This window comes from Anopheles aquasalis, chromosome 3, assembly GCF_943734665.1.
Source record: "Anopheles aquasalis chromosome 3, idAnoAquaMG_Q_19, whole genome shotgun sequence".
Lineage (NCBI taxonomy): Eukaryota > Metazoa > Arthropoda > Insecta > Diptera > Culicidae > Anopheles > Anopheles aquasalis.
In genome coordinates, this window is record NC_064878.1 from 14,646,456 (window position 1) to 14,670,000 (window position 23,545).

The 23,545-nt window shown below is 48.2% G+C and overlaps 1 protein-coding gene across 1 annotated transcript in view; it reads right to left on the reverse strand.

Annotated features, from left to right (window-relative positions):
• Positions 1-23,545, reverse strand: part of LOC126575332 (uncharacterized) — a 40,804-nt gene that overhangs the window by 12,637 nt on the left and 4,622 nt on the right. Inside the window, exons 2-3 of the mRNA XM_050235974.1 lie at positions 16,485-17,162; positions 10,055-10,190 (exon numbers count right to left, since the gene is read on the reverse strand). Coding sequence (XP_050091931.1) covers positions 10,055-10,190; positions 16,485-16,557 — 209 coding nt within the window. The 5' untranslated portion in view covers positions 16,558-17,162. The remainder of the gene's footprint in view (positions 1-10,054; positions 10,191-16,484; positions 17,163-23,545) is intronic.

Below are 23,545 nucleotides of genomic sequence, written 5' to 3' on the forward strand. Positions count from 1 at the left end.
ACAAATAGATTGTCGTTAACAGTGGCGAACGTAAGGCACGCTAACTACGGGTTAATGCGAGCGGTGGTTGGTAGTAATTGGTGTGACGATGCTTGGCGTTTAGCTAGTAGTGTATCCATTCGTCCATCACGACCGTAGTAGAGATTGACAGTTGATGACGCGAGCACAATTGATAACGTGAGGACCGGCCAGAGTGGGGAAGGATTCTAGGAAATCTCTCGTTAATGCGATTACTTATCGTGTCGTGTTTATCGAAAACAAGAGGCAATCATTATCGCCCTGGATTATGCGCACTTTCACTATGCGCGCATATGACAGAGCACGATGGTTGGTGGCTGGCGTCACTGTTTCTCGCATGACGCCATAGCAGTGGCAGCTTCTCTAATGAAGAGTAAGCGATTTTTTGGGCGAAAGAAGAGCATCCTTTCGCAGAGCAGATCCAGTAGGTCAACGGTTTAGCACGAACAACCGTCTACTTTTTGCTTCCCATTTTGCTGGCAAGCGATAAACTTCGAATGGCGTCGGAACGGTTGGCGCCAGACTCAATGTCCTAGCCGTCGTGTGCGTGCCCTCATTTTCGGAAACTAGCGCTCCGGAGCGATGTAGGGCAACTGAGAAGCTAGGTAGGCCTGTAGGGATGCTGCCAGTGCCTGCGCAGAACGGGAAAGAGCAAAAGAGAGAGAGCTTCTACGCCGCAGACAGCGCGACGGCGACGGGCTGATTGAATTGATTTACTGTATAATGAGCATCGGCTAGCCATTCTGGCGCCCCGTTCGGTAAGCCCGTGGCCGGAAAACGGAGCTGACTGGCGCCAAACGTTGCCGAGCCGTAAAATCCGAGGATGCCGGGGACCGCAGGGAAAATGGGTGGACGTCAAATGCGCTATCCGGATTGTTGGTTTTACCGTGGCGGTAGTGGCTTCTGATGTTCTGTTTGTCGGACGCATCATAAGACGCATCACAGAATTAGGGCATGAATTGAAGCATAAAGTCGGCTGTCGGACGGAACCGACGGAGCGTTGGTTTGGTGGTTTTCCGTGGCATCAAGTGCGTGTCATATTCGTTGGAGCGGATTGTCCTTTGCTATGATGATATTCTGTATGAGATTTAGAGCGTTTATGCTCTTTGGATAATGTATAGCGGTTGGTACAATAAAAAAATCACCACTAGCTCACGGTTTTGATTAATTTTTTGACATTTTCGTTACTAAATGGGACATCGCTTAATACTTTCCATAAGAACAAACCAAAGGGTTTTATTTTGATGCCTCATTTTCAATATTTCCATTCACGATTCCGTGACATATCTTTATTTATGGAACAGTATGAGGCTAGGGCAGATAAAAATTAACTGACCCTTTCTTTCCTTTATTTCGTACTTTCCTGGACGTAACTGGACCAGGATTTTAAAATTTTTCATTGCTAATTTTCTTGTTAACACTAGCTTGTTAATTATCCGTCTGGTTTCGCTATCGTGTCGATCATCAACCAAGCACAGTTGTTTGAGTTTTTCCAACAACATTCTGGACAGCATTTCGGCTTATACCTGAATTTTAGGCAACTGCACGCTGTTTATGACTCTTTTCATTGCCACTAGGGTCTAGCTTACGAACTTGTAATGATTTTTTTCACGATTCATTGTTAGATTCGCAAACTTGTATAGTGTGCACAACAAATTTTCTCGTGAACAAAGACATCTATCATTTTGTACTTGTTGATGATGGAATGTATATCACTGTTTACTATTTTACTAAAACAAATAAGTAAGTCCATACAGATGTACATTCAGTATTTCTCATTTGCATACCATACAAATAGCCAAATTACATTCCAACACTGCACATGTTGGGCCATTACATTGGTGCCCGCGGTAAAACCATTAATTCCGGAAAAGCGCGTCCTCATCGCAAGCGCGTCCCACATCATGTGTCGCAAGTCGAGCAAAAATTTAATTATTCATTTCAAAACCATACACAGAGAGTGGGAGGGATGTAAACATTTATTGATTCACACGCAACTAATTATGTCACAAAGCTGCTGCTCACCTCACCGTACCTCATCGCGCTGCCTCATGATCTGATAACGACCCACATAAAAATGGCTACCCCAAAAACCAAACCCCTCCCAGAAGGCAGAGAACCGTCTCTAACCGGATGTGAAACTCATTTCCGGAGGCTGTGCCGCTAGGCGCAAGGGGGTGCCTGGGGGGATGCATGATCACAACTCGAGTCACTCAACACGCGCGACGAGGACGAGTTGACGATGACGGAAAGGCATTGGTTGGCACGGTAAATGATGGTGTAATTTGTCTCAACATATCATCCCTGACATATCCCGGAAGGGTTGTTGTTGGTTTGGTTGGGAGGGGGCGCCGGAGGTATGGTAATCATTCTGTGGCCAACCCTTTTTTGGTAAACTTTTGCATCATCCGGCATCCCCTCCCGCCCTGGCCTGGCCGGTTCTCTATGATGTTGCTCTCCGTGTGAGCTCGATCCTGTTTGGTCAAAGCATCGCCAGCAACGGTGGCAGCGGAAGTGCTGAAACCGAGACCAACCAACGTGTACACAAAACACATTCCCTACTGTTTTAACGGTGTTCTTCTAATTGCCAGGCCATTTCCGGTTCCGATTCCGGTTCCGAACTGACACACAACACAACTCGCCGACTTTCTCCGTTCGTTTGCGAGTTTGCGCCAATGTGGTGACGAAACAGGACGACATCGCACGCTGATAATGACGAACCGTACCGGGACGTGGCAGTGTTTGTGTCTGTGTGGGTGTGTGTCACATAAATAGAGTCCCGGTGCCGGTAAATTACCGCCTTTTAAATTGAGTTAATTTCATTAGCAAAATTTCATAAATTGAATCACACCCCGCGCTACCTTTCATTCGCTCGCTCGCTTGCTTTTAATTTATGTGGCTACATTCACGAACACATAGGTACTTCCAGTGGTCGGTTTGTTTGCTCCGAGGGACAGTGTTCCTGACTTTATGCCAGGAGACGCCTTTGTGGCCTAAAGGATCTGCTCTTTCTCTCTTTCTCTTTCTTCGCAGGATCAACCAACATGTGCTGTTAATGATGCTCAGCTCGTTGTTGGTGTGCTTTTTTAAAACAAAAACTTTACCTTTCCCCCTCCCTTCCTAACCCCATGACATTTGTCTCATTGTCGTCGTCGTCGTCGTCACCGTCGAGGCCCACGGAACGGGCAACGCGGGCCACCAAACGCGGCTGTCATTATTCATTCCGCACGTCCACATGTGCGCTCGGTCCTCGGGGGAGAAAACTGCTTTGGCTGACAGCTGGGCTGACAACGCCACGCGTTCCGGCGTGTAGCAGCCGTGGCTAAACAGGGCAGGTTGAGCATTTCGCAACCTGTTCCGAAAATCCCTGCCATCAACGCTTGTTCTGCTGCTGCTGCTGCTGCTGCTGCTGCTGCTGTTGTTGTTCTTCGGAGCACCAGGGAGTCGTGGTGAAAGAGCACTCGCGGAATCGCTTCTCGACTTATCTCCCTCGGAAGGCCAAACACGACTGACCAAACGGATGACTGACTTTCGTCTGGTCTGGCGAGCACTGCAACGGAGAACCCGTAGAGGAGGTTGCAATCGGAGCAAACCCGGAATCTCGTATCTCTTTCAAGGTGTCGTTATGTTTAATTTCATCCCTCTACCTCGAGGGTCCCTCCGGGGGGGCAAGTCGAACGCCAACAACAAAAAACTCCTTGAACCTCCCAGAATACCATCTATACACTCGGCTGCTGTGGCTGTTCTTTTCCTGAAAGGATATGGCCCAAGTGGTGGCAGAAAGCCCTCAAGCCAATCCCGCGAAACGAGCAGCTTTCGTCATAAATTTTAATTACGTACCCCCACACGGACACAAACACATATTCTGAGTGGCTGGGAGTCTTGGGACTCTCCGCTGCACTATTTCGAAAGCGACGAATGTGTTTCACATTCGTAATTTGCTTTACCGCCGCGTCTGTTTATCTGCACTGAGCACTGAGTCGTCTGCTATGGTTTCTCATCGTGGCGTTCCTTGCTTTACTCTTTCCTCTGTAGCCGTTTTCATTGAAACTTTTCGCTGTGCAACAGAATCCGGTTAATCTGGCTCTCTCCAGAAGAGTCCTTTATGGCGTCCACAGAGTTCACAAAAGCTTTTGAGTGTCTACGGGCGACGGTGTCGTACTGCAATGGTCGTCGTGAACCACTAAAAAGGGGAGCTAAGAAGGCTACTTGCCCACTTGTATGCTGGTTGGCTGGCATTATCATTAAAACAACTAATTTGCTTGTTTAGTGTGAGTAATTAGATGGTTTCTGTAACGGTTTGTCACTGTCTGACAGATGAGCATTCACTCTTTTAGGAGCAGTAGCGACAGGAAGTTCATAATGCAACGCAACGCCTCCTTTGAGAAGGTGGCAACCTTTGATTTGCGTGCTACTCTTCAAGCAAAAATACCTTCAAGATACCGATGCACACTGCGTTGATGATGTCGCTGCGTTAAAAACCATAACCTCTATTTGAAAACCGTGAAGATGTAGTGATAGTATTCTACAACGTCTTTCCGAATGGATTCCAATCCAAACCGGATCAGAGAAAGTGTTGTTCTAACGCTGTAACAATACAAATCAATTCCGTGTTCGATGGCCTAGAGGTGAAGCTCCAACCGCACTCCAACTGGCTGGGATTATGGTCACCCCAGGTGACAAACAACCCCTCTCCGGAAAACTTAGCCCTCGGAAGGTGTTTTAAGAAACGAGGAAAGAAACAACATCTGCCAGCATCCTGCTGCAGCAGATCCGATCTCGTTCAGGAGGTCCAGGATGGCAACTTTTCCTCTTTCCCATCCATGGTGGTATGGTGTCGATTGTGACTGACCGGGTGTGTAATTGAGTGTTTGTTCGGTTCGGTTGTCACCGTAGCACCAGTACCACCCCCTTACACGACTTCTCCAGAGTTTTGAAAGATTAATCTGCAAAGCTTTTTTCACCCTTTTGTCCAACGTTCCTTCACCACCGGCCTGCGCCACCATGTGAGGGTGTCCTCCGTTTGATCCTAGGTTCACAGTGGACCCCGATCATGAATGAATCCGATAGTGAGGGATTTACATTCACAACCACGGTCAGTCGGTGAGGGTTTGAGCACTCATGTGCCACACAACGACGTCCAACGAGGACGACATGCAGTCGTCTTGTGGCAGCACCAGTCTCCGTCAAAAGGATTCTACCGAAGATACCGAAGTGGAAGGTGTGGTGTGACCCGGAGTGGGGGCAGAGAACTTTGAAGAACGTCCAGAAAGTTCCCATGTGAAGGGATGTGTCCAGTTTATCTGTATCCTCTTCTCGCCCCGTTTCCGGTCACTTTACTCCGCTAGCAACTGTAACCGTTCCCAGACCTCTGCCATTCCTCCCCGATCCACCCCCCGCTAAGCCGCTTGTTAGATGATGGTCAACGTGCACCAGCCCCTGTGCCGGGACGCGCGAGGGTATACATTTGCTTAAGAAGTCGAATTTCTCATCGTCTTCCTCTGCATAATCGCACGAGTTTAGTCGAGAAGGGTCGGAACGATGCGGAAGAGAACGTGCTGCTGCTGCTGCTGCTGGTGACAACTGTCGGGTAGCCGGTGGTGACTGGAAGGTATTTGCTAAGTACATCTGTTTGTGTCCGAGTCCGAGGCCCTCGTGGTGGTGGTTTCAGACTTCAATAGGAGCTCCATCCGGTTTCGGTTGGCTTTTGTTGGGTGAGAATCACCAACCCGTCCCGCGGGCCCCCGATTTTAGTCCGTCTGTCGTCCGGCTCCTGGTGAATGTTTACGTTCTTCGGTTCACCATCGACACGTAAAGCCATAAACCGGGCTATACACCCCGTTCTCCGGCGCCTCGACACGACCTACTCTTCCACAACACAAGGACGAGGACCACTTCCACCTGCCACCTTCCAGACAGGTCATCTAGTTCATTTATATTTCATCTGATTTGATATGTGATCTTTTTGGCAGCTCCTGCAGCTTAGCTCTCTGTTCCCTAAACTCCGGAGGGTGCGTAGAATGTGTTCGTCTGTGTGTTGTGGTGTCCCTCGGTTTCTGCTATTGCGTGACGGAAAGCAAATGACAACTGCGTCGAATCCTTCTGGCCCCCCCGCTGGTCCACACGCAAAGGGACCCTCACGTGGTGTCCTAGTGGCGCTTCTAGGACAACTAACAGGCCAAGGCAAACAGACTCCCGGACTGCTCGGCCTGCGCAACAAACGATGTAGACAACGTTTAGGTAGGGAAGTCCACCGGCTGAACCGAGAATTCAACAGTGCGCTACAAAATGTGGGAAAGTAATGTTTATTTATGTTGAAGTACATGTTTTATTTGTCCAGCGCAAATAGCAATAGTTTTGTGTTGCTGTGTGGTTGTGTGTTAGGCATGCCGGCATGTTTGGCAAGATGATCGTCCATCGTACCGATTCGGAGCACCAGCACAGCACAGCACAGCGTTCACCAATAGCAGCAGCACCGGGGACCGGGGACCAGGGAGTAAGTCCGACCGGAGTGAAGTCATTCGGAAGGAAATTGCTATGTTTAGGTGAAAGCAGTGTGCACAGTACCCGTTCCTCCCCCCCCCCCCCCCCAGGTCGAACAGATGAAGTCGAAATCCGGGAATTCCGTACTCCGTAGCCCCAGTTTGGTTTGCAATCGGTTCTGCAGCTAAAGTGAGGTCCAGTTCTCGGGGTCTCTTTCCGGCAACCGTACCGCCGGTGTGTATGAATTATTTGCAATATCCTTCCGCCGGATGAAGCGAATGCAGTTTTCCTTATTGATTTTTTTCGCTACCAGCTTCCAACCAGCTTCTGTGTCGTATCGGGTCCGATATTGGGAGGATTCACTTCACTTTGCTTAAACGCACGTATAGGTGCATGGAATGCAACCGATTGATGTCGAAGCCATGCGCTTAATGAAATGCTTCTAGGGCTGGTTCGGTCGGTGACCAAACACGAACCGAGGTCGAGATTAGAAGTCACTCACCGACTTGCACCATGAAAGGGGGGGGAAGGCGAGAGTGCTATTCGTTTTGACTGGAATGTGTTCATTCGGAAATAGTTGTCAAAGTACGTGCTGAAGCTCCCTGGTGAGCGCAGACAACCTCCTCCCCTCCAACAAGTGTCCCACACAGGTGTGTATGGGGACGTGTTGTAATGTTTGCCTTCTACAATACTCCGTTCAAATAAGTTCCCTGAATCGAACACAAAGCTATGAATGGAAGCTTCCTGTTCCTCCGATCAGACGCTCGTCTTTAACACTACGATCGAGTGTTGATTTGATTAAAAAGACGCAGAAACTTTTCTCATCAAAAGCACCTTGTTTCAGGAGGAGCCCCTTTTCAACAAAATTTTCGTCTACTCGAGATGCTAGAGACCATTTCAACGAAGTGTATCGTCGTCGCAGTGTCACATCAGCTAAGCTAGGGCGGACTATCGCGAAGAAGCTCTTGGCGCTGACATCTCAACGACGACGACGACGACGACGAAGATCTCTACGTTGATTTCACCATCCCCCCGATCCCTGGGCAAAGGGTACAATGGTCCATTCCGTGATCCGGCACACTCCGGTATTAGTAAGACGTTGAAGGTGTGTTTGGGATTCCTTCTAGTGCTTCCAGTCAGCGTCACGAACGACCGAAACCAACCATGTGCCGTGCCGTGTCTGTTCGGGAAATGTGTTAAAAGCGTTAAATTAGAAAAGTTTCTCTTCTCTAATTATACCACCATCGTGCGCTCGTGTGTTGCATATTATCACGACAATACTAGCCATCTCCGCGGTGTTCCGGACGAGGCCGGGGACGAGTGTGTTTCACCGCGCGTCCCGTCGGTCAGCACTCGGTTGCAGTGTTTCCTGTTTTCCGGTTCCCGGACATCTCCGGGACGCCGCTGGCCGACCGGAAAGTGAGGTTTGCCGATGAGTCAGTCCGGGGGTAGTCGGTTGGCAACAACTGGCCCTGCAACTGCTACCCCTGCGAGCGGTGGCTCATCACGCTTCCGGTCCGGTGGCTTGTTTGGCCACGGACAACGGATAGGAACAACATGTGCGGTTCAACGGAACTTCAACTGCATCCGATGAGAGTGTTCTGTTCTGCGGTTTTCCTGCATGATGCTGCACCATCCAGCAGTGGTGGTGGTGGTGGTGGTGGTAATGTTCTAGGTGAACAATTTGCTCCATGATATAGTGATGTTAAACGGGGAAGTTTCGCGCAATATTCATATGCTTAATAGAGGAAGCTAATTAGGTATTTAGGGATAAAGCTCATTGTCATAAACAACATACGCTTCGGAGAAATTATTCGTTGAAGTTAGAGACGAGACTTCTAATGTCTATGCACTGTGTAAAAGGGATTTAACAGACTAAATCCCACCCCGGATATATGAAGTGTAAAAGCAATAACTATTCCAAATCGTCAGGATACAATTAAAGGCCCCAAACAAGCGGGCCACGGTCACGTCCGCGGTGTGCATGTATGTTAAGGGGCTTCGGTAATTTCTGGCCAGAAAAAGGCATATTTTTGACGATTTTTTGTGACGTAACCATTCAATTTTAATTTTTCAAATGAATGGCATATTAAACAACAAATTTTGAAGAATATTAAGTTCTATTTTGCAGAAGATTTATTAAAAACTTCATCCATGGCATCCAATTCATGAAGAGCTTCTGCGAAAAGGTACTTTTTGCGATGCCCATCGTAGCTGCGTGATGCGTGATCATCAGAAAAATACAAATCAATATTCTTTTGATAGATTATAAGTGTATGCAGGTAGCCCCGTAGAGATTTTGTTGAATTTCCTATTATGAGGATTTTTGGCAGATTTTTGAAGTTGAAAAAGTGATGCTATTTCTCGATTTGCCTAAAAACACGATTTTTAAAGATTTGTTTAAAAAAAAAGTATCAACAATTGTCATGAAATTTCGACGGGGCTACCTGGCAAAGAGTGTACAGATTAGGTGTTAAAAATTTCGAATCGATCGGTCCAGTAGTTTTTACGATACGATGGGCACCGACTTTGAAAACTTTGGTTTTGGGAAACGCTCTTCAAAGTAGCGAGCTGCATGGACCCTTGTATGAAACGCAGATTTTAAAAAATCCGTAACTTGGTCAGTTTTGCTTCGATTGATCAAAAAACAACTACACAATATTCTTGGAAGGATCAGCCTTCAGGGAAGACTGTTAAAAATATGTGTAACAAAACAAAATTAAATACCGAAGCCCCCCCTTAAGCTTGTTCATTAGTTGTATCTTCTGTGTAATTTTATTCTATGCATATGTTGGCAATTGAACATTGGCAAAACATCTGCCATTGACAGCAATGTGCGAAAAATTGAATGAAGAAACAACAAACCTTAAATTTTCTATTATAAAGCCCTGAAAGTAAACAATTTTACCGGATACCTGGCGCCTCCATCATCTGGTTTGAGCAACGGAGCTTCATAATTTCGTTTTCCCGGCGCGGCGACCAGTTTTAGATTTGCCTTTACCTCTCTGGCCAAGGGGCTAGAGCATCGGTCAAATGTAAAACAATATTATTAAACTCCAGCTTGTCTGCTGTAATGAAGCGTGAAGCATCAGCATCCAGACTCCATCATTGTCCGATCGAAGCATCTTCCGCCTCCGAGAACACCGAAACGTTCAAGATCGGTAATCTGTCAGAGATTTCTCTGTCTCGAGGATGCTGTTGCTGATCCAAGGAGGAGTGCACGTTCCATACATGATGATGCAGGTCATGGCATGCCCCCTTGCGAATGGCCCAGTGTGAAATCAATACAGGGCTCCTGGATTACCTTCTGCAATCTCAGCAGTGCACCGTGCACCGTTCTTCACCGACAAGCGATACGATACGGAGATGATTACGGTCACCTAAAAATTGACCTAACCTCAAACGACACGCCCCTGGAACGGTGGAGGTTAGTTGGTGGTGGGTAAAAAGTTTTCCCTCCGCTCTTTTCCCTCACTGCTACTACCCCAGCACATGGATGGATAAGATTCAATGAGAGTGTACTGGAACGGGTGATGATGGTGACTTTACTTACGGGCAAAGTTGATCCAGTTCCTCCTTTTTCGTAACGAACGATAGCTCCGAGGTGGCGGACAGAAGCTGCAGCGGTTTTGTGCACTGCACCAGCTCCTCCTGGCCGCAGTCCTCCGCTCCGGACTGTCGCACGAGCGCTGTGAAGTAGAAAGCCACCGGCAAAACGTGGAAACGTTAGTCAACTGTACCAGGAAGGGGAAAGAAAGGGGGGGGGGGACGTTTTTGTGGACGATTAGGACAATTTCAATCATGATACGTAACGGACCAACGGACCTTTCATCCTGGTACACCACCAGCATCCAGGATAGGAGATGAGAGAACACACTATATCGACCTTCGATCTTCTAGAGCTGGTGAACCGGGTCTTCAGAGCTCGTTAGACGACGCTGTCCTCGTTCCCCGGAGAGCGATGATTCCGATCAACCGTTAACGGTGATAGGTTAATCGCCTTCGTTCGGCTTCGTAAGCAGTTTTAGCTCATTTGGGCGATAGTTGTGGCTCTGGCCAAATTCCCAACTCTCATGTCGAAGCACGCTAATCTTCTTCGCGTTCACATCGTGCACAGCGTGGCGTAGATGCGTTCTTGGCCCTTTTACGATCGTGGCTCCCCCCAAAAGGCAAACAACGGAAACCCATTTGCGTGATGCCGCGAATGGTTGGGAGTAATAAATTTATGGATAGGTGCTATGCTTTCGGTTTGAAGCTTCGATAGTTCTCGGTTCTCGGTTGCTCAAGGGCCATGCAGATCCATTATGGCCCTTAACAAATGCCCTCTTCGCCGACAGAAACGAACTCTTCCGAACGTTCTCGTTCGCTAGACCATCGCTGCACTCACTAATCTCTTCCATCATTTAGCTTTGGCATCTGCATCAATCAAGGCCTACTGCGTTCGGACGGACGGAGGACCTTCACATGGCACACTAAGAGGATGCACAAAAGTGCAAAACCGTAACCTTTTAAAGTTGCTTCGGGTGAGGCTTAATTGTCTGAGATCGGTCTTAGCTCCCGGGGTGGTGCCGCCGAGTCGAAAACCCCCCTTAACAAACCATAATCACTATCCTCGGTCGCGTTCTAGGCCGGTAGGAGCTCTTGACCCACTACCAGTCCGTCGGTTGGTTGCGATTTGAGCTCTCCAATTTTGTCCAAAAAGCATGGACGCAACGTAATTGATTTCGGGCTAAAATTTAATACGCAAAAGGATTAGAACTCGGTGGCACAGCGGTCGGCGTTCATAGCAGAGTGCGGGGCCAGCAAATAATATGTAAATGCGATTATCGGATGAGCAGGCAGCTTTGTTCGGTTCCCAGTACCAGCGGTATATTAGATTGCGGAGAGCGAATTAGCTTTCACAATCACAGCACGGAGTTCGAGGTGGACTTTTCGGGGATGCACCTCGATATCCGGTGTTAAGCTCCATCGTGTTGTGTTATAATTAGAGCTAGATACTTGAAACATTGTATTATTGGGCATTTCAATTTCATTTAATCTCTCTCAATCTTTTGTCTTTCTGTAGATAAGTGGCATTCATTTAATTCCATTTAGAAAAGTACAATTTTTATCCAACTTGTAGCGGTCTATTGATCACCAGCAACATTGCGACAAATGGCGCTGGCGGTGGTGTGCGTCAACTGGTGTCCCATTAGTCGCTTAGGCAAGGATGCTGACAACAGCTCGCTGCCTATCTACGGTGCGTGGCTTGCAGACTCCGAAAAACCACAAATGGCGGGGCTCAAATGACTGCGTGACTGGTGCATTCCTTGAACGCTCGCCAGCGTGCCAGCACCACATTCTGGGACTAGTATGCCGGAGTCGCTGTGACCATCCTTCAGCGTGTGCTGCCCGCACACTGCTGATGACGGGAAATAAATTAATTTATTTAATTATGTACACATTTTTCGCTGTCCAATCTCCACGCACAGGGAGAGAAAGCGAAAGAGGGGTTTTTGCATCAGAATTGGCACAATCTCCCTTCACCATAAAACACCGGACTAACGCACACTCACCGTGCTCACCGGTCCGGTTGCGCAAATCTAGCGCAAAATTCAGCGGAACTGGTGGTGCCCCCGGAACTCGGATCCGGATACGTGGTGTGCAGCGATGATGAGCCCGACATTGTGTTGTGGCGTCACGGTGTCGACTAATTACCGGGAAGATTATGAACTCAATGCTGCTCAAACGCAACGCTAGCGGGTTTCGCAGTGGTCGCAGGATCGTCAAAATATCGAAACGGAACGGAATCATAAATCGAGCTTCCCCCCATTAGTGTTCTAGGTGAACGTGAGGCGTTCGCTCCATGAGTCCAACGCATTCGGCCGATCAATAGACGTGGATGTAACGTCCACGAAGGCCCCGGAATGGGCCCCGTCGTTCGATTTTCCTCCCATTTGAATCCACCAGGCCCCATTACCACAAAGCTTATTAAACGCATTAGCGAAAGAGGCCACATGCATGCACGCACGACCCGGGGCCTCGCGGTTGCATTATTTATGCGAGGTCAATCTCTCACGGATCTGCGAGATCGTCCCGTCGGTTTCGCGTTCGTGTGATGGTCGCTTGAAGGGATTTTAATTAAAGCCGCTTGTGCGTACGTTTATCACCGTCCAGCGTTGTTGGGTGCCGCGTGTGCTACACAGAAGTTCGATGGCGGAATCGGAGGAAAACGGCTGATCAGCTAAATATATCGAGTCGTGATTGGCAATTTCTAGGAAATGCATGCAGTGGTCCACTCCCTGGTCCACGATTTCGAGTATTACTCGGTCGCTTATGATTACCTGGCATGTAAAATATGATGCAGCATCACGCAGACACAAATAATTGAAACTATTTCCCTGGAATTGTATTTTACGGGACACCTCATTTGAAAAAGGACTTTTCTGTTCTGGCCACAATGCAGCATTCGATTTGATCCGTTTGCGTATTAGGCAGCGAAATTGAATAAAAGCACCACAAAAGGCTGCTTTCGATAAATTTCAAATCTAGACAACAACAAAACAGCATCGTTTTCCAGGAATTGCTCCTGCTGGTCCCTGTTATCAAACTGTACAATTGTGCTGCACCGATTGTTCTTTCCCACTTGCATCTCACTGAACTAACGGAACCCCTATAATGACAGGGAAAGCTCGAAGGAAAACGCCTCAAACAAAGCCTATAAATTAAACCACAATCAATAAATTAAATCTTCATTCGCCATCCCAATCAAGTTCCTCGAAACTCTCCTTTGACTTCACAGCGAATCGTACTCCACGCCGTGCCCTGGACTTTATTGCCCGGCCGCTATTTATTTATTACTTCCTTCCCTTTCCTTCACTCAACCGGTCACTACACTGGGCGGCACACACAACAACCATACACAACGCCGAGTGTTTGTGCAGAGCATGTTTCAACAGCAACCAAACATCCGGCGATCCTTCCACCGATCCGCCGATCCACTCTGATGCCAATCAAATTGCTCCGACTGCCGACCCTACCCGATCAGCTCAGGGACTGCGCAGGGCCAACGCATTGACTCTCGGTACAGTTTCTGCGTGAATTTTTAATTAAATGCACGGCACCACTACCTGTGACTATGTGTGTTTTTGTGTTCTGTTCCTGATTCCTCCTTCTTCTTTTTTTCCTCTCTCACTCTCCCTTGCTCTCTCTCTCTCTTCGATTTCCATTTTAATGCCCGGATGTTTTTACGCCCCAAACGAGGTGGAAGGTGGGGTTTCGCAATCAACAATGCAATGCTCCCTGCACTGCGGCGAGGGCACGTACTTCCGAATCCGAATTGCCGTGCCGAATGATGAAGGACGCGTCGCGCGTCGATGCCATAATTGTCCGATGGCTTTAGCTGTGCGACGTGCGTTTGCGCTTTGTTTAAAAATTTTATTTGATTATTTAACAACAGATGAAATCGTTAATGAATAACGAGGTACCACCAGAGGTTGGGGAACCTCGGAAACGGAAATTATCGCGTCCAGAAGGAGAATTGCGAGGACATGCTCCCGGGCCAGCACGGTTATTGTTTATGAGTTCGCCACTCCACCGCACACAACGGGCAGGCACACAGACAGGCACACGTACACAATGTTTTCACAATTGATTCGCAAAACATGGTCGATGGCCTCGTTGTGTGCGCTTTATGCCTAGGGCTGCACTTCGATGCTGCGGTTTAGCCGGAGAGATGTCGTGGTTTCCAGCTTCAGCAAGCCAGAGAGAACCATTTTAATGGCCCTATGGTATGGCCACACTACCACCGGGATTGAGGTTATGTTCCATTACGATCCCCCCAGCTGCTGCTGCTCCTGGTGCTGCTGGTGCTGCTTGTAAAGTATGTTTGAGAGAGGGGAGGATCTCGACGTTTGGGGCCTGTTGCACATTGTCTTTCGGTGGCGACGACCCAGAGGGAACAAGAACAAGATCGTGGCGCCACGAGGTGCGAAGGTTTGAAATGATGCCACGAACGAGCAATAAAGAATTAAATTTATCGGCGGCAGTATCCGCTCTGGTCATTCCCAGGGTGTGAACGAGATCACTTTTCATCCCTTTTTTGTCCCACACAGCGAATGCTGGTGCTGCTTTTCATTTCACGGACTCCAGAACGAACTGGTTGTGTGATTTGCGCACGATACGCTTTTCAAAGAAAACTCTTTTCAAAAGATATAAGTTCACTTTTCAATAATCCTGGCTTTGTCCTCGTGGTGTCAGGACGTAGGCCTTTACCGTTACCGGGAATGCAATTTCACATTTTGTGGCAAAACGTGAATCCGTGGCCACTGCAGGGTTGATTGCTTTATGTGCGCTGTGCCTGTGGGATACGCAGCACACGATCGACCTTATTTTAATTGATTTCGTTAACAACATGGTCGCGGTTCGGTCCCTCGTTCGTTGCAACGTTGGTGACAACTTACTGGACCCCCGGCTCGGTTGCTGACCACGGATTCGATCCGATTAGCAGCGATCGCAACATAAAACCGTCGCGCTCGCACGCTCGCTCGCGAAGGTGGTTTTGCGAAGCTCTGAGCGGTTTGGCAACCGACCTCTAGCACCGTGACCACACCAGCGAGGCGGACCACCGGTGAACTCATTTTCGCGATTCCCCGTACACACTCTCTATTAGCTCGAGTGCAGCGAGAGCGCATCGTTGTGAATCGAATGTTTGGTTTTCGTTAGCATTAGATGGTGGAGCGAATGGAACCGGTGGCTCCGGGTGTACCAAGCGTTTTTGGGGGCCTTCTGGGGCTGGACCAGCACACCATACCATGGCCACCACGGTAACAGTAGCACCAGCACAACCCCGGGACATGTAAATAAATGTAATTTGCCGAAATCGGGCCCCCGAGAGGTGCGATAAGCGGCGACCGGCTTGCAGCTCATGGCATCATGGTGTGCACCACCCTTTTTGGTGCACCAATCCAATCCGCCGGTCCGTTGTGCATCCACCGACAACGACGAACAGGAAAGACGACGTTACCGTAAAAGCTGAGCTGAGAGGATGAGAAAATATTGTAACCATCAGCGCGATTACTGCTTGGTCTGCTCGCTCTGGTGGACCACCGGCACCGGGTTTTTAGAATCTTCCACACACCGAGCTTGTAAGTACCATTGTTCGATGGTAGCACTGTGGCAGGAGCACCAGAAAGCGATAAAACGAGCAGCGGAAGGATCCACTCACTAATGATGAAGCGCGCGCGCCATTTTGAGTCAACAATCCACTCTCTAGCAGCGCCAAGGGAGACATTACGGACAGCTAGAGATGTTCGTATGGACCCGGGGTTCTAGTTGGATTTATAATTATGAACCATTTATCCCAGCAGTGTCCCGCTGAAGGACACGACGTCGATGTCCTTTTTCTTGTTCTTGTCGTGAACATCTTGTACTCCTATATCGCTGCACTCGCTGCACTTTTGAACCAGGAACTTTAAACATTCTTTTCACGGACTACTAGAAATGATTGATATTGGTTCCTGCGCTGCGACACCAGTTTCCAGGAGATGAGGCAGCATAAAGAGGTTAATGTAATGATACTACAGCAGCAGAGGACCCTCTGATGGGTGCGCTTCAATTAAACGTTGATTTAATTATTGTGTCAACCCCAACGCTTCCTCTTGTTGACTCCTCTTGCTCTTACCACGGATGTGACCAGTCAGTCAGTCAGTGTTACCTGGCTGCGGATCGGTTACACAAGTAAACAATCTCATATCCCGCGTGTGCGCCCCAGGCTGATTTGTTCCGAGAAAACCGGTAGCGGCAGCATCAGCAGCAGCGCCATGATGATAAAGCTGTTTGATGATGATGATGGTGTGGTAATGATGGCAGCGAAAGGAGTAGTACCTCGAGCGGAATCACCGTGCAATGGTTGGTCGAAAGTGGGAGACACAACAACGCAAAACCGGCTCGCAGAGAAGCATACGAGATGTGTCTGTATATCTCTCGGTGTGTCCTGTGCTTACCTGCCATGGTGACGAGCAGCAGATGAAAGACACTGACACCAGCGCTCCGGTTCGTTCGTCGCCTAATCTTCATCCTCCGGGGCTGATGATGACTCCGTTGATGATGACGATGGTGATGTGGATGTGGAAACACACGCGAGCTACACGCGAGCCACACGCTAGCCCTTTCCACCCTCTAGGCGTGGAAAAATGGTTAAATTTTAATTCCCTCCTTTGTTGTGCTTCCCACAGAACGCACACACATGCAGACACGGTGTAGAACTCGTCGCTCCTTTCTTATCACAACACACACTACGGCACGGGGTTCCGGGCGTTGGTGCCGTCTACTTGCGTTGAGGTTTTTCCGGACGTTTCTCACTCTCTCTCTCTCTCTCCTTCTCTCTCTCTGTCACTGGCCCTTCGGCGCCCTCTCGTGGGGTTGTTCTGATGGTAAATGCCTTTCGTCGCCTCTCGACGGGAACGCTGCGGTCGGATTGTTGCTCCGGGTGGTTCGTGACGAAACTCGACGAGAGGAGCGCGAAGGACAATATTTATCCGTCGTCCGAGTGGTCGTCTAGCACCAGTGGATAAAACTATTCTCCGAAAAGGTGGTGTTTTTTGGGGGCCGCAGGATGTTGACTGTATTTTGTTGTTTGTTGGCTCAGCACCCCGAAAGCCTTCCTCCCTGACCGCTTGAACCTGTTGAGCCAAAGAGAAGAGGAAGGAAAAGTGTTTTGAAATGCGAGTTAGTAAACAATTGTCAAGCTGCTGTCGCTGTTGCTGCTGCCATTGGTGGAGCAAAGCGGAAAGAAAATGCAAATTTAGTGCTGTAATGGTCCATTAGAAGAATTAGCACAGGGGAGACGGAGTTTTCCCGAGATTGGCGGTCCGTTTGTTGATTCCTTACAAACACTCCGAAACTTAGGCCCCAAAGGACTTTGATTTATGTAATGTCCACCGTCCTATTATTGTTTCTCCAAATTTTGGAGCCCTCCTTAATGTGTGACTTCACGATTAAACAATAAACAAACTAACTGTGCCTCGATGTTGGCTAAATTGCCTTCGCTAAATGGTTTGTTGTGCGATCGTGTCATTATCTTGTTTCCAAACGATCTGTTCTGTTCCTCGGTCACAGAAACGGGCGTACCGTGACATCGACCATCTCCCCTCTTTCCACTCTTCACTTCTTCTTGTCACTTGTTGCTGTCGAAGGGGCAGCACACTGTGCAAAGGGAATGACAGAAAAAATCTACCTCAAAGCGATTTCCCATCCCCGCTCTGTTGTAACTTTTGATGAAGAAATGCCGCAAGGGAGGCAGTTTGCTCCTGACCCTTTTTTTATGGGGTGGGTGAAAATGATATTTGAATGCCACGGGCCCACGATGACACTTGGCACGCGGTGGTTGGGCGCGCGGTGTCGGTATCTTCCGTTGCCATTTGTCTTGACGTTTTCATTTGCTTCTTGTTCTCCATTTCACCATTTTGGTGGCTGCTTTTACGCATCTTATTCACTCCCCCTCCAAACCCCTCTTGGCCGTAAACTTGGAAGTTGTTCAATTTGATCAAACCACACAACTCATGCTTCTTGGCGCTCCGCGACCACCGCGCAGCACGCCACAGACCGGAAGAGATGTTCGGAAATGGTTGGAAAACTTTACGAACTCTGTGAGGCCGCCCTGTCCAGTGAGCGTCCGAAAGTTTTCTTATAAATTTCCGCGACCAAAGCTACATAAATCATGGAAACGCGGTTCACCTCAAACTTTCGTTACACCGGAATGGTGGTGGCCTTCGTTAGTTCGTGGCGCCAGGTTTGTTACATTCAGGATTGGCCTTACGCGCCACTTGCGCCAAATAACAATCGGCATCCAATGGGTTTGTGGAGGGATTAGTGATCACTCCACTCGTGTTGTGCTCAAAAGCCGCTCGTCTCTGATAAGAAGGCCTAAGGCACGCTAAACAATTTACATTTCGCCAGCAACAACAAGCTCGTGTTTGCAATTGAATAGCGAAACATTAATCAAAGCGAGAAGTGCGGCGCACCGCATTGGCGCTCTTGTTCGTGCTGATACTTGATAACGTTTGCCCCCGGCCCCTGCTGTTCCTATTAGCACTTATTTAATCTTCCCCAAAAACCACAGAAGGTCACGGGTCGGCTTGTGCTTCGCCCTACCATTCCACAATTAAATCAATCACATTCCATTACACACGAGACAACGGAAAGGGAGTCTGTTATCACCGGACGGCAACAGTGGGATATTCCGCGGGATGGTCAGTTTAAACCAGTAATGGTTTGTTCCAGAAGGTGAACCAGGGAATGTTCTGGCCCCGTTTTTTCGGAGGATCGGCCGATGGTTCTGCTCGCGCGATGATAACGCGCATTAATCACTTCGCATTCGATTGGAGAGGTTTTTCGAATTTGCGTCGCGTTTCGTTCCCCGAAATCAGGCGATACGAAGCATTGTCTGGTTTGTCTGTCACCTTTGGACTCCTCCTCGCTCTCTGTGTAGCTCGTGATGTGGTCTCGCATGTGGCGCCCTTCGAACTCCATGTCCAAAAAGTGCGTGATAAGCCCCGCCGAGTCTCGGTGAGACCTTGACTTGGAGCGGATGTCGTTTGGTTGAGAATAAAAATAAACTATTATGCCTCTAATGACAAACATTTGGGGAAAAACTTTTGCCACCTTGTAGCATTATTATCCTCCCGAACAACAGCCTATTGCCGTTCCGGATGGTGTATCCCTTCCAGTTCGATCGTTCGAACGAAGCGGATCGCTTCAATTTTGAAACGGAGCTTCGTGCAAGCCATGGAGTTTGGAAAACTTTTGCCAGTTAATGAAGGGAATCGAGCAAGTTTCCCTTTCTAGCCCCTCATGGGTTCATGTCACGACAGCATCTCTATGGAGTGGTGGAGAAGATTTACGGAAAATGAGCGCCTGACTGTCTGACTCATTAGAGGCCGGGTAGCTTGATAAAGACCCCCCGCGTTTTGTCAATACACCATCGAGTGGTCCGATCCAGGGAGAGAGAGTGAGAGCTTCGATAGTTCTGGAGAGTGGGGACAGGATCATTAAACTATCCACCGAGTGATGGCTAAGGCAGCTCGCAGAAAAACGCTTTCCAGTCCCATGGGGATGATACAAAAGAGGGGAGAAAAACAATACGAAGGAAACACGACACCGTCCCCGGTTTGGTATTGTCAGCGAGGAGAACGAACCCTCGAGGGAACTGCTGGAAGTTTTTGATAAACAGTGTACTGATTTAATTTTATTCATAATAAATTGAAAACTTTTCTACCGACTTTTCGACGTTACGAGGAGGTAGATTTGCTGATGCGAAGTTGGCAACAGTACCGGGGTTGTGGCGATGCGATGATCGTGTAGAATGAGGATTTGGTGGATAACAACGGTTCACAAGGACTTATCGTAGATTAGATTTTATGATTTCGTTTCGTTTTTTTGTGCAATTCTCGACTGTTGAGTGTTTTAAGGTTACTGTAGGTCAAAAAGATTTGCTTGTTACTGAGAATATTCTAAAGTCTTGAGGACTTATGACACTAGCATTCACTTTAGAAGGACATTCACCAGCGAACGATGGCTTCAAATATCCGGCAAATCGGTTTGATTGAAAATCTAGCTCCCTCTTGCACTTCTAATCGTTCTCCATTTTCATTTCTTACCGAAATAAAATTCCCCCAAAGAGTGATCATCTAGAAAAGCGACCGTTTTCGCACAAAAAGGATTTTCTTCCTTCAGCGTTAAGCTCGACAAAAAAAAAAACGACAAACCACGCCACTAGGGAACAGCTGACTTGTTCATCTGCAAGCACATCGACAAGAAGTGCACGAGTTGCAGAAAGGCCAGCTGCAGTTCAAACGTTTCGCAGGAAAAATCACGCAGCGAGCGAACGAGCGAGCGAGCTGCCTTATGAAGTGCCTGTGCTCCATTTCAGTTGATGTTGGTGCGGAGTATTTTCTTCCTCCGAACAACTCACCTCCACAACACTCCAATCACAAGGAATCGAGGGCACACAGGACTGCAGCTGCAATTGCTTTAAGGCTGCCCTTTCTCACTAAAGCAGCGAGCGTGCTGAGCGCTGAGTACAAAAGGAGAACGATACCTTGCGGAACTCAGCATGGTCCCAGGACTTCTTCTAGTGCTAGAGCAGCAGCAGGAAGCTGCGTTTGAGCATAAGTTCGTTCGTAGCAACGCCATCCTCATATCAGGTTATTAATATCATAAGTTTTGCTCTCCTTGCGATCGTTGTAGGATAAACCAATTAAACTCGCCTCGCCCCAAACGTTCCAATGTTCCAGCTCGCTAAGTCGCTTCCCTGGCGCCACATTAGATGCTGCACCACACAGATATGCTCTGGTGCTGAGGGAAGTGTGAAAGTTTATCCTCGCCTTCAATGGCGAACGATTCCACGAATTCCGGACTGGATCTGTTTCACTGGCAGCAGTTATTCTTCGGAATGGCTTTCTATTGCCATAGTGTGCGCGCAGTGTACAATACTTTCCTCGAATTTCCCCAGTGAGCTTAGCGGGGAAACTTTTATCCGTTAATTTGCTGGCAGCAAAACGGTCATCATACCGGTGCTCTGAAGGAACGGAATTCCGTCAGAACTCCCCCGGATAAAAGTCCCTTTAAATGGCGGAACATCATCCAGACGTACCCCAAATGATAAACAATTTCCATCATTAACCCAACCGATCCACAATACTCATCATTATAATGACGAAATCGCAACCCTTTGCCAGCTCGGTGACACCTTTTTCCTCGATTCCAGGATTAGAATCCGGTGTTCAATTTCACTCCGCAAAGCAAATCTGTCTCGTTGCGTTCGCTCTTGGGTTTAATAATTTCTCGTTTTCCTCATTTTTCTTCCCCATCCTCGAAGGAAATGGCTCCAAACGTACTGCACTCTTTCTCACCCAATTATTGTTTCTTTTGCCGGAGATTGTTACCATGGTTTCGACCTTCGCCAAGGACCATTTTCGTGGTCGCCGTAACTGCGAGCGCTCAACTCATTTGCTAATTTCACTTTTCTACTTTTTACCCAACTGGCAGCTGGACCGGTTGGAATTTGTGGGGGGGAAAAGGACGGTTTTCCCTTCCTACTCCCTTTCGCGGTCATGCCTTTCCCGGGAAATGCTTTCATTTTCAATTTTATTCCCCGCATCGGTCGGACGGTCGGTCGTTCGTTTACGCGGAGTAGTAACAGACAAGCTGCTGTGCTCGGTGCGAGGTTGCCGGTCCGGTGGTCAGCATTACATTGGCCCCACCGCCCGGTGAGCTACTGACGATTAAGCGGATGATAGTCCACGGTGCGGGGAAATGGTGCGTGATGGTAAGAAAAAGTGTCCAAAGTTATAATTTAATTCGCAATCCGAGAGATTTTTCTCTTGGATCTTCTTTGCTCTCGGACTCGCTTTTTTTTTGTCTTAGAAAGGGATCCGTTACACTGCCAAGAGCTCAGCGTGAAGCTTTCCCGTTGGACCACTTTCTTTTCCAGAACATCCCATTATAGGATTTTACCGGATCATTCGACACCGTTACCGTAGGGTGTGGGTAGCTCCCGATAGCGATTTACAATTCGTCAGCTTGCAGCCAGCCAGCCAACCAGTTCTGCTGCACAGCTGCACGGTTTTCGCACTGGCTCCTAGCCACCAGTGAAGCTTCCATTGGATTTCATAATTTTGATCTAGAAATAGTTTTTTCCCCTACTAAAAGAAGGAAATGGTGGAAAACCGCAAAAAGGCGTCTATGTGGATGGGTGGATGGGGAAATTATAATCATTTTACAATTCTTCTTTCAACTCCCGGGGTGGTGCGCCGGGGAACTCGACGTCGACTGCGTCAGCCACAGCGTGGCCTCAATTGGCAGCCAATGCCGGTGCCGGTTGGTGCATGATTATAATTTAATAAAATTATTTTAATGCTAGTTTTAATTTTCAATTTCCACCGGCATCAGCAGCAGCACCGGGGGTATTTCCTTTGGATAGAAACAGCTGGTGCACACTTCCACGACGAAGTCGACGACGACGACGTTCGACTTTCGAGGATGTTCTCACGCCCGCAACTCACGGTTCTCGTCTCGCCGGGGGATTCGCCTTACAGGTGGCAGCGAAGCGTGAAGCGAGTGAGTTGAAGGGAATGGAAACCATCTTTCCTAAGCCACCGAAGAAGTGCACATTGGCAAAAGGATTCGTTTCTTTTTGCTGCTGATCCGTTCATTCGGTGTCGGACGCGAGCACACATTTCGTTTTCTTTCTCGCCGTTCCACGACGGCAAAAGACGCAAAGCTGCAGCTGCCACAAAAGGGGAATGGAAGTCAGTGGTTGCTCAGCGAGAAGTTGAGTCGGTAACCGTTAAGACTAATTATGGGAAAAGTATTCGTGAGGATATAAAACAGGCAGCAGAGCATGGGATACAAGGAAGACCAAAAAGAAAAAGGAACTAGTGTTCATGGTGAAAAAGAAGGAATGGAAATCCCGAGTTTCCCGAGCGAATAAGTGGCTACGATCGCTGAGAGCCACAGTCAATGGGCTGCCACAGGAATTGGAACCAAAAAGGCGTCGGAGAAGTAAATCGTAAGTAAACGGCCTAAAGGCGCGCGGCCGGACCAGCTGTTGGCGGTTTTTAATTAATGTTGTACGAAATATTACAATGGACGCGATAGGGCTGTTGAGTGCCGCAGGCTGCATACGAATATGGTGGTGGTGGTGTTTTGCATTAAAATGGTTCATAAAGTTTCATTATTTTAATAGAAAAATGGAGCGTACGCTTGGAAGGAGGAGGGCATTGCCATCTTTATTAAGGTTTCTGGGGGATAGCCAAGCATTGGCAGTAGCGATCTAGTAATCCTTGGGACGAGTGTTTGTTGCATCATGGCGGTATTTTTCTGTAGCACAACTCCATTGCTTAGTATTGGTAGAAATGGAAAATTTGCGCATCAAATCATATTTTGGATTCAAGATTCCCTTTTAAGAACATTGTGTAGTTTTTTTTGGATCAATTGAAGCAAAACTGACCAAGTTACAGATTTTTAAAAATCCACGGTTCATACAAGGATTCATGCAGCACGC